General features: G+C 40.9%; 1 protein-coding gene across 1 annotated transcript; it reads left to right on the top strand.

Annotated features, from left to right (window-relative positions):
• Positions 1 to 2,926: 2,926 nt before the first annotated feature.
• LOC133367049 (vomeronasal type-2 receptor 26-like) lies at positions 2,927 to 11,954 on the top strand. The gene is made up of 4 exons (XM_061590705.1): positions 2,927 to 3,760; positions 5,134 to 5,361; positions 6,954 to 7,080; positions 11,053 to 11,954. The coding sequence occupies exons 1-4, from the start codon at positions 2,936 to 2,938 to the stop codon at positions 11,952 to 11,954; spliced, it is 2,082 nt and encodes a 693-aa protein (XP_061446689.1). The 5' UTR covers positions 2,927 to 2,935.
• Positions 11,955 to 12,327: the final 373 nt, after the last annotated feature.

The raw sequence follows: 12,327 nt of genomic DNA, 5'->3' as shown, positions 1-12,327 counted from the left end.
CTAATTGCTAATACTAATACTAATACTAATAATGCTAATGCTAATACTAATAATATACCAGCTCAAAACTTGGCACTTCACTCAGTCTTCTAGAAGCCATGAATGTTCACCTGGAATTATAGGCTTTCATTCTCTCAGTTTTTATGATAAATTGTTAGGAATATTATGTTGTCAGTTATCATGAATTGTAGAATTTTATTGTCACCCAGCCTGCAATCTTCAAATGTAGGGCAGGATGCAAATATCTCAGATGAATGAATGAATATTATGCAAAAAAAGTTATTATTGTATTGGGGTAAATATCCTTTTACATTCTCTCTGCATCTCTCTCTCTCTCTCTGTATAGTTGTTTCTATGACTTAATTCAACTTTCTTGCTCTCCCACTGGGGAGGAACAGCAGATACTTTGGCTGAGATGTGAAAAAAATGTTTTCTTTTGCAATGTGACAGAGAAGGTACAACTGGAGCAGATGATAATCTTCCTTGTAATCATCAAATTAATCAAAATTACCATTACTTCTTCACTTCCCTAGGGAGTTCCAGTGGCCACATGCACAATGACAAAGACCGAGGATGATATTAAAATCCTCTGTGTCATTCAGAGATTGGCCTATAGAGATACATAGCTCTTTGACAGTCTTTAGAGCATATAGTTTTTGTGTTGAATGAGCTGAATGAGTTGCCGTTCAAGTCTGCCCGGGTGATACATGAACATTCTAATGATAATGTGGAAAGAGATAAAGTGCTGTCTAAAATGAACATTGTCTTAAAAGATGGTAGTGTTGGTGGTCTTGGCAATAGTGATGCTGCCTCAGGCTGTGTCCAAGGTTCCTGTGGCTCAATGTACCACCAGGGACCCCCTTCCTATTCTTCACCATTATTATCACTCAGGGGATCTCATCATTGCTGGTGTTATGTCTCTGGTCTATATATTTTCAACTACCATAACCTTTGCAAACCATCCATTTCAGGAACTTTCTGGTGATCATATGTAAGTAGTTGGTGTTGGGTTTTTCTGGGTGGGGTAAAGTATCATACATCTGTAATTAATATTTTTTCACCTTTGCAATAACTGTGATTGCTAGCAGCAGCCTTTTTCTCTTCAGTGGTAGGGGTATTTTGGAGGGGGACAGTAATCTGATATCCCTAGCCCCTTTTTGCAGGGAGTTTCATCCATTATTTCACACCAGCTGATTATATGGTGAGTCCAATGTATACATTGTATATTTAATAAGAAAAGTGGTACATGTGTCCTTACTTTTGTTTAGCATCTGCTACTTGAACATCCCAGGCTATGGTCTGAAGGCACATGAGGCCAGCTCCCTGGTCAGGCCTGGTCAGTGCCTGGATGGGAGACCGCCTGGGAACCATATATAAGCTGCCTTGGGTTTCTAGCATGAAAAGAAAGGTGGGGTATAAATGTAATAAATAAATAATAAATAAATCTTTTGTTTGAGAGATTTTTTATTCCATGGAGGGGAACTTACAGACCAGATACTATTGGACTCCAGCTCCCATCAGTCCTAGCCAGCATAGCCAATTTTCATCCAAACAACAATATCTGGAGGGCCACAGGTTCCCTACTATATGCAATGTCTTGAGATTCCAGTCCCACTTTGAATCTTGGGGGAGGTAGGACTGGCAGAGGACCATCTTCGAAATCCTGAAGAGCTGCTGCCAGTCAGGATAGGCAATACTGACTTAAATGGACCAAGTGGTCTGACTCACTATAAGGTAGCTTCCTATGCTCTTTAGACATTTTAGACTCTGGTGTTATTGTTTTGGGGTTGGGGGCCTGAGGGGGCAAATTTGATGAGTTTACAGGGTGCATAAAATGATGCATGGTGTGGAGAAAATGGATAGGGAGTACTTTTTATTCCTCTCCCATAATACTAGAACTTGGTGTCATCCAATAAAGCTGAATGTTGGAAGATTCAGGATAGACAAAACAAAGTACTTATTTATATAGCACATAGTTAAACTGTGGAATTCACTTCCACAAGATGTAGTGATGACCACCATCTTGGTTGGCTTTAAAAGGGAAGTAGACACATTCATGGAGGATATTTCCAATGGAAGTGGAGTGAATGTTATGATCTGATGAAGATGCAGTCTTATGCAGCATGTAGCTCTCTTAATTCAGGGTAATGACTCAGCTCTACCAGCACATTGTGGCCTTGGCATTTGCTATAAAGGAGATAAATGAAAATCCCAAAATCATATCCAATGTCACCCTGGGCTTCCACATCTATGATGACCATCTCAGTGCAAGGTGGACCTATCTTGCCTCCCTCAAACTTCTCTCTAGACGGGGAAGACTCATCCCTAACTACAAGTGTGATGCTGAGAACTCTCCACTAGCAGTCATTGGGGGACCAAACTGTGAGTTCTGTTCACATATGGCAAATGTTCTGTGTATGTACAAGTTGCCACAGGTAAGTTGTGTAGATGGAGCATGGGAAATTGACAAACCATTCACACTTGATGTGTACTATGTCCCTTCTGGCTGAGATATTGTAAATGTACATGATTGTGTGTGTCTGTGTGCTTCTGAGTCTTGGAAGGGAAGGATATAATACCCTCTAAGCCTTGCTGTGGATTTACCTTAATTCTGTTGGGTCCTGAGCAGCAGGCATCTGCTCAGCATTAGAAAAGCATGCAGGGCTATCTGTGCCTGCCCACATCTTCAACAAATTTCCACTGCTTGTGCCTAACTGCATGTTTGATATGATAATGCAAAGTCACGTATATCAACAAGTTTTCCAAAACAGAACCTTTATCATTCCATTTCATTAAGAGAAATAAAGACGATTTCGAATCCCCCCCCCCGGTTCATAAAAAACTAACTGAATAAAAATTAAAATCTAGGTTCCACTTATCACCATCCGGTGTCCTTTTGTGTGTGTGTCTTTAGGTCATCTATGGCTCTTCTCTCATGATGGACAATAGCATCCAAAGGGTTTTCTTCCACTGGATGTTCCCAGATGGGACCCATCAGTATGATGGGATTCTCCAGCTCCTGCTGCATTTCAGCTGGATGTGGATTGGGGTGATTTGTCTCAACGATGACACTGGAGAGAAATTTGTACAGAATGTTCTTCCCATGTTTTCCCACGGAGGAATCTGCTTTGATTTTATAGAAAGGGTTCCCAAACCCACTTTTTCCAGTGAAGTTTTTGAAATGGTGACGGAAGGTTTTAAAGCAGTTAGTGTTATTATGGGAAGCACAACCAATGTTGTGGTCGTGAACGGTGAAATTCATACCATTATGGCAATGAGAATGCTACCCCAGGCTGCAGAAACAGAGGGTACATCAGTGCAAACCAAGGCAAAAGTCTGGATTATGACAGCCCAGATGGACTTCACATCATTTCCCTTTCAAAGAGGCTGGGACATAACTTTCCTCCATGGTGCTCTATCCTTTTCAAGTCACTCAAAGGATCTGCTAGGATTCCAGAAATTTCTCCAGATGAGAAACCCTACCTTGGAAAAAGATGATGGCTTTATCAGAGTCTTCTGGGAAAAGGCATTTAACTGTTCTTTCCCCCATCCTTCTTTAGACAAAAAACAAAGGGGATTCTGCACTGGGCAGGAGAAACTGGAGACCCTTCCTGAGTCTGTTTTTGAAATGAGCATGACTGGCCATAGCTACAGTGTCTACAATGCAGTCTATGCTGTGGCACACGCTTTGCATTCTTCCAAATTCAGAGACAGAGTAGACAGAGTAAGGTCGGAGCTTCTAAATCAACAGCCATGGCAGGTAATACTCTAATCCAGCCAATGCAGCTCATCATATCTAGGCATTCAGCAGTAGTTGCTTGACATTATAAAGGGCTGACTGTGTGTAGCAGGAATTACAATTCAGCTTGTGGAGGATAACGATGTGAAGAGGGGAACCATCTTATTTCAGTGTTTCAAAAGATACAGGAGGATCCCTCTTCACACAGACACTTTCCATGAATTGGGGGCAATTTAAATGATGTAGGGGTGCAGATGTAGTATGCTGATTATTCCTGTCCTCATGCTCTTCACTGAGTGTGCTAGAGGAGTGCTAGAATTTTTGCACCTAAACAATAGGCCTTCTGTTTCTTCCATTTTAAATCTGTCCAGATGCTTCTGCTAACATTAGGACTGTGGGGTGCTGCCATTTCACTGCCTATTCATTCATTTGGAGAGATCCTTTCAGAGTTGTTCACAGTTACTTTTTGTTTTAATGGCCCTGAACAATTTGGTATCATCAGCAAGCTTGGCTGCCTCCCTGCTCAGCCCTAACTCTAAACCTTTAATGAACAAGTTAAAAAGAACAGGTCTCACTATTGATCATTGACTTGACTTTCTGCATTGGGAGAACGGTCTATTTCTACTCTCTGCTTCCTATATTTTAACTAATTAATTATCTGTAAAAGGATTTCTCCTCTTATTCTGTGACTTCAAAGCTTAGCCAGGAGTCATTGCTGAGGTACTTGGTCAAAAGCTTTTTTAAAATATAAGTACACAATGTCACCTAGATCACATCTTTTTATATGCTTGTTGACACACTCAAATAATTCTGATAAGTTAGTAAGACAAGACTTACCCTTGCAGAAGCCATAAAGGTTCTGCTTCAGCAAGACTTGTTCTATATACTTGGCAATTTTATCATTGACAGTGCTTAATTCTAGTTTTCCTGGGACAGATGTTAAGCTAACTGGTCTGTAGTTCCTAGATATCTCACCGGGTTCCTTTTTAAAAATTGGTGTTACATTGCCACTTTCCAGTCCTCAGGTACTGATCCTGACCTTAGTTGCATATTTTTGTTAGCAGATCATTTCACATTCAATTGTTTAAGAAGTCTCAGGTAGATGCCACCTGGACCTGGCAATTTGTCATTTTTTAATTTTGTCTATAAGAAGTTGAAGTTTGTCATTTGTCACCACTGTTTTTCTCAGATTGTGAAAGTTAGTTCAGGCATAGGGATGTGCCCTATATCTTTCTCTGCGAAGAAGGTGCAAAGAATTCATTTAGCCTCTCTAACAATCTCCTTATCCTCCTTTATCACACCTTTTAGTCCCTCATCGTCCAAAGAACCAATCTATTATCATATTGAATTGCTTTATGACTCTTCATTAATTGATTTCCACTCTCTTAATTTAGCTCCACCACTTTTTGAGAACAGTGTCATTTAACAATATTGCTGGGGAAGAGGTTTCCTTTGATCACAATGGGAAATTAGTAGCTGGATATGATATAATAAACTGGGTCACATTCCCAAATGAGTCCTTTCTTAGGATCAAAGTTGGAATGATGGACCCACAGGCTCCCCCCGGCAAGAAGTTCTCCATCCATGATGATGCTATTATGTGGCCCAGCAGGTTCAACAAGGTAAGATCCATTTCAGGCTAGGGATTGAAAGATCTGTCAGTTTTGGTTGTCGCAGTTGCTTACTTTTCTGATCTTAAATTCAGTTTTCCACATTTCTGTAGCAATTTACAATTTTTTTTTTAAAAAAAACCTCATGAACATTCTCCAGCATCTTAGTGTTAATTTCTCCTAAAAACACATTTTTCAGAGACTAAATACATTAACATAGAGTGTACTCCAGGAATTCACAAACTGTGGTCTGTGGACCACCAGCGGCTTGCAAGTATCAGTCAGGTGGTCCACTGCATGTCTGCATCAAATATTCATGTTGATTTTAATTGCATTGTCATTGTTTCCTTTATTTTTATACTGAATTTTATTGTATTACAATTTGAAGTCTAGATAATGCAAGTTGTGATACAATACAACACTGTATAAGAAATAACAGAAGCAATACAAATACAATGAAGAAATCACACAGCACCTAGTACAGCACATTACAATTGCTACAACAGGCAGAAAAAATCATTAAGTGGTCTTCCAAGACTACTATTAATTTTCAAGTGGTCTGTGGGGAAAAAGGTTTAGGGACCACTGATCTGCTCTCATCCCATCTATATTGCACAACTGGTCTCCACCTATTCAATCTATTTTTATACTCTCTATGTCAGAGCTTGGAAAAGTTACTTTTTAAAACTACAACTCCCATCAGCCCCAGCCAGCATGGGCACTGGATTGGGCTGATGGGAGATGTAGTTCAAAAAAAGTAACTTTTCCAAGCTCTGCTCTATGTTTCTTTACCGTTACTGTCAGCTTACCAATTGCCATCTGCTCCCACAAACTCTTAACCAATTTCTTCTTATGAGTCTTACAATTAACCTTCCAAACTTTGCAGACATGATCCTTGCTAATATTAATATGTACAGCATTTAACTTCAGCTGTTCCTCAGTATCCTGTGATTATCCACATAATTCAAAAAGCACAACCACAGATCAATCATCAGCCCTTCTTAAATATTTCATTGATCACTGAAATCACTATCTTCCAATAGCATCTAGCCTTCCAAAACTTGCACAAGATGTAGAAGAATGCAACACTGATAAACCTCTTTAAAGAGGGGGAAATTGACCAACTAATCCTTCATGAAAAAAAAGGAAATGGACTGCCTTCAAGTCGATCCCGACTTATGGCGACCCTATGAATAGGGTTTTCATAGCAAGCGGTATTCAGAGGCGGTTTACCTCTGAGGCTGAGAGGCAGTGACTGGCCCAAGGTCACCCAGTGAGCTTCATGGCTGTGTGGGGATTCGAACCCTGGTCTCCCAGGTCGTAGTCCAACACCTTAACCACTACACCACACTGGCTCAAAAACTCATGGTAGAACCTTGAAGCATTGCACATATTTGCTTGTGATTTTTGTTCACGTGAACAAAGGATTACAGTAATTCCACAGGTTCCAGCAGTCCGCTGAATACCTAGTACTCTCTAGGTTCGATGATATTGTGAGATCCCAGAATTAAGCCATTTCTTAACTGGGTAAAGAACACTGAAATAAATTTTCCAACGTATACAATCTGAATTTTACCTTACTCTTCTCTTTCATTTTTGCACAGTCAAAGCCCCTTTCACGGTGTAATGACTACTGCTATCCAGGCTATAGTAGGGCCAAGAGGGAAGGGGAGCCATTTTGCTGCTATGATTGCTTTCCATGTGCAGAAGGAAAGATATCAGACCAGAAGGGTAAGAACAGATAGCTTATCAAATTAATCAGCTATGATCTAGCTCCCTCACATCAGTTTATAAAACAATTCAAAATACTTCCCTAATGTTCAAAGTGTTGCCCACAGTATAGCGGTGGTAGTGGTGTCTACGAAAGAATGCCCTCTTATAGAACAACATATACATTTTGTCATTCCAACATATTCCAGAAATTACAGCATCAGTGGAGACCTGAGACCCTCATTGTGAGTCCTTTGTCATGGATGGATGACTCCCTGGTAGTGTTTGGGCTGAATACTGTTACTTTGCTTGGCGTGTGTGTGTGTGTGTGTGTGTGTGTGTGTGTGTGTGTGTGTAGGGGGTCCATAGATCTGGATTTCTGAATGCCCTGGGGGATTTTCTGGCTGACATGGCTGCCACTTCTTTTGGGGCTCCTGTCATGCTACGTTGCATGAGAATGCCTCAGATAAGAAATGTCTGGAACAAGCTGATACTACTCTAGCATAGAGCAGAATGAACTAATTCCACTCTACCAAAATTCTGAAGCAGGTTACCAAATTGGAAATGGCTTCAGTAATTGACTCCACAGCTACAATGCTGAGTGCATCTGAAACAGTCAACTGTAGGGGGGTGGGTGCTTGTGATAAGGATGGCCTAAGGATACAACCCTAGCCTCACTTACCTGGAAGTAAGCCCCAATGAATTCAGTAACATTTATTTCTGAGAAGACGTGGTTAAGATTGCACTGTAATTCTGATTTCCATTTCTGCATTATATTTTATTTTGTTGGTGGGGCGAGGGAAGTCTGTTTAGAAAATGAAACCCACCAAAAGCCACATGAAAGTCTGACACACAGCCCACAAAGGAATCACTCATATTTTATCAAATGGTTTGACAGCTGCTCCCCACCCCCTTCTATAAGAGTTAACAGTTGCTTGGGGCAGATCCAACTATTCTTTAGATTTCCCCCCCTTTGTTTCCTAAGAGGTCAACCACTTTCCAAAGAGCTAACAAGTGTATATTTTGAAAACTGGGTCACCATGTGGTGGGGGGGTTGATGTTATGCATTGCCTTGCACAGAATCCCCCCCATAGATCTATAGCAGCCACCATCTCACCCACACTCCCATACAATGAAAGGCATTCCCTCCCCTTAAATATTAGGCAGGCACCATCTCTGCTATCTTTTTGGCGCCTTTTGAAGACTTTCCTCTTCCAACAAGCCTTTTAAGTTGAGACATATCCAAGTCTGCATCTGTGTCAGAACTGCTTCTAATATGTCTTTTAATATATCTTTAACCCTTATTTAAAAAAGATGTTTTTAAAGTTTTTTTTGTTTTTAATGTTGTCTTGTTTTAATGTATTTTAAGGTCTTTTTATGATGTTTTAAAGTGTTTTTAGTGTTTCTGTTTGCCGCCCTGGGCTCCTGCTGGAAGGAAGGGCAGGGTATCAATAATAATAATAATAATAATAATAATAATAATAATAATAATAATAATAATGTCATATGATGACCCAAGGACATTTGTCGACCCAGTTTTCAAAGTGCACACGTTGTTGTTGTTATGTGCCTTCAAATCAATTACAACTTACGACTTACGGCGACCCAATGAATCAGCGACCTCCAATAGCAATGTACACATGCAGTTGCACTTTTAGCTGCTCCAAGCAGTTATTTGTAGCAGTATGCATCTGCTCTGTGTATAACCCAAATAACAAGGTGAATCAGGATGATTGGGAAAGAACTCACATTCATGTGTCAGATCTTGCTATTAAGACAAGTGGAGGTAGACCAGGGAAATCTCAAACTTTTGGGTAGCTCTGTTGTGGTATCCCTCCACAATAGTAAAATGTACAGCTTTTCCACAACTTTTCTTTTCCAAGGAATGAAATCAAGCTGAGGAGAGGGAAGGAAAGGTCAGGAGATCTTTAATTTTGATGGACACGTCTAGATTTGAATCACAGTGAATAATTTTCTAACGCCAATCTAATTATGATAATTTGAGAGAGACCTGTTGAAGTCAATAAACAAAGCTTTGCATGGGTCATCACTCCACTCCGTGTTTTGGCTGTGAGAGAAGGCCATAAGTAGCAGAAACACTCTATTAGGTGGCCTACTTACTGTATTTCCCAACCTTTATATTTCTGAACAAGCAATTAAAAAACACAGTTTCTCTCTTGTAATCCCAGGAAAGGAAACGGTGGCAAGAAATATCTGTGACTTTACTATAGTAAAATCACCTAACATGATAACCTCCCTCCCCCTTCAAAAAAATAGGGAATGTGATTTTTGTTTTCCCAAACCAAAATCATAACTTTTGCTATATTTTTCTGAATTTTGTCAGGGTTCATGTCCTCATGAGGAGTAACAATTCCTGCAGTTTGCATCCAATTATGGCAGATTTTTTTTTTTAAAAAAAAGTTTAAATGTTCCCAGCATGAAAAACTCTGGATGTATCTGCCTGAAATTTGGCTAGCTTAATCCACTCTCGAAGGGCTCTGTTGCTTGCAAATATCACCCATGTATGAGGAAAAAAAACAAGTTGGGGCCAGATTTAGATTTCCCATTACAGCCAACAGAGTAAAACAGAGTTTTGGATATAACAGATTGGATTGGAACCTAAATAACAAAATAACAAAAGGGCAGAGCAATCCAACTCAGTGGAAGCCGACAAAAGGGGAAATGGGAGCCAACGAGAAGGTCTGCAGCATCTAAATGCCATTTGGATGCCTCTGGGAGCTGCACACAGGGACCAGAACGTAAAAGCTGGCTCTCACAAATACCCCTACTGGGGAGTAACACCCTTCCAGTGACTTCCATTGCAATTTTTTTCTTAAACCAACCTTTTCTCCTACATAATTTTTGCATGGATCAGGACCTGCAGTATGTGCTGAACACAAGTTGAATGTAGCCTAACTCCCCCCTTAGCTCCTCCTCCGACATGCCCCCGGAACACCCCCTTTTCAGGCCTTATGCCAGCTCCCCTAATGCCATGCTGGGTTTCCCTGGTGGATCCCTGACTGAGCTGGCTGGGTCCTGACTCCACCGTGGCAGAGCCAGGATGTGGGGCTTCTGCCAGTGCAGACAAGTATAGCCCAGCTGAGCCGGGGACCACCCTATCCAATTCCCCTCAGTCTGATGTAAATACCAGTTGGATTTCACCCTGAATCAGAATTAAACAGAGTAGATACAAATAAAAAAAACCCAGGACATTTCCAAGCACTGCAAATACATGACAAATCTTGTGGTTGCTGAGCACACCTAGCTATTATCTCTTTTTAGGATGCAGGAAAAAAGGAGCCATTTAGCAATTTGCTCCAAGCAGCTGTTAACTGTGTGAGAGGAATAAAATAATTAAAAGGCTGCCATGGGTCACCTTGACAGATTTCTTGCAGTATGAATTCCTTGGGTGAACTGTGTTCTAAACCAGAAATCAGCTATCAGGATGCAGATCTGGTAACACAATGAATTCCTCTCCCATTCCTACTTATGGCCTATTGAGTCAAAATTCAATGACAGAGTCCACCAACCTGGTACTCTCCAGCTGGCTTTGACTACAATTTCCATCAGCCCCAGCTAGAACAAATTTGTGCTAACTAGATGGAGTCATTGGAGGCACCAGGGTGGTGAAGGCTGGACAATGCAATACCCCACTCCCCCCAAAAAATATACATAGACCTTTGACCATGTCAGATGCAGAAAGGATGATATTTGATTTTTAGGTGTATCTAAAGCAGCTTAAACCCACTGAAATGTTGCAGCCCCTGGATGCATTAAAAAAATCCATCCTCCCACTGAATTATGTGGTCTTAACTCAGATTATTGACGGAAGAGAGATCTACACTATTCTTCCTTCAAACTCACCTTTGATATTTTTCAAGTAGCAACTCTAATTCAGAGGCTGCATGAAAGAAAGGAAATGATAGACAGATGCTTGGGTAGAGATATACATACATATATACACATGCCATGTTATTTGTATTTTCTTTCCAGACATGGATGACTGTTTTCAGTGTTCAGAAGATCATTATCCAAACATTGGCCAGGATGGATGCCTTACAAAAGACACAAGCTTCCTTTCTTACAAAGAACCTCTGGGGATAATTCTGGCCACATTTGCTCTATCCTTTTCTTGCATCACAGCTTTGATACTTAGAATATTCATGAGGCACAAGGATACACCCATAATCAAAGCCAACAACAGGAACCTCACCTACACTCTCCTCATCTCCCTCCTGCTCTCGTTTCTTTGTGCTCTGCTATTCATTGGCCCACCTGCAAAAATAACATGTTTCCTTCAACAAACTGCTTTTGGAATTATCTTCTCAGTGGCAGTTTCTTGCATATTAGCCAAAACCACCATAGTAGTTCTAGCTTTCATGGCTACCAAGCCAGGGTCCAGGATGAGGAGATGGGTGGGGAAAAGACTGGCCAACTCCATTGTCCTTGCTAGCTTCCTTATTCAAGCCAGTATTTGTACAGTGTGGTTAGCAGCTGCTCCCCCATTCCCAGATTTAGACAAGCACTCAATGACTAAAGAAACTGTATTGAAATGTAATGAAGGGTCAGTCACCATGTTCTACTGTGTTCTAGGTTTTATGGGCTTCCTGTCCATTGTAAGCTTCACTGTGGCTTTCCTAGCTAGGAAGTTGCCTGACAGTTTTAATGAAGCCAAGTTTATCACCTTCAGCATGTCCATCTTTTGCAGTGTGTGGTTGTCCTTTGTTCCTACCTACCTGAGTGCTAAGGGGAAATACATAGTGGCTGTGGAGATCTTCTCCATATTGGCCTCCAGTGCTGGGTTACTGGGTTGCATCTTTTCTCCAAAATGCTATGTTATTTTGCTGAGACCTGAGTTGAACAGCAGGGAACGGCTGATAAGAAAAAAAAGTTAAAGAATCTAAAAGGACTGATTGATGTAGCAAAATATAGCTGTGATTTAGTCTCATTGTATTCAGTTGTTGGAATGCCTCAGCTGAACACAACTGTTACCCATAGCCAATACTATAGTTCATGTTATTGGTACCTGTGGCCCTTTCCCATAAACTACTCTGTTAAAGAGAAGAAGTGACATAAGACTGGTGTGGTGAATGCTGAGAACTGTATAGTCCTCTTGCATAAGTCCTGGCTATTTCCAGAAGGGTGTTACGACACGTGCTCTTCGGAACCTGAGTGTGTGAATTTGCCACCCTCATGTCCCATGAAACACACCTCCTTGAGAGGAGGGGATCTTTTGCTAGGGATAAGAACAAGCGCTTTGCCCTGAAA

Source organism: Rhineura floridana, chromosome 11 (genome assembly GCF_030035675.1).
Source record: "Rhineura floridana isolate rRhiFlo1 chromosome 11, rRhiFlo1.hap2, whole genome shotgun sequence".
NCBI lineage: Eukaryota > Metazoa > Chordata > Lepidosauria > Squamata > Rhineuridae > Rhineura > Rhineura floridana.
Note: the sequence above shows the minus strand (reverse complement) of the source record. Positions and strands in the feature narration are given on the sequence as shown.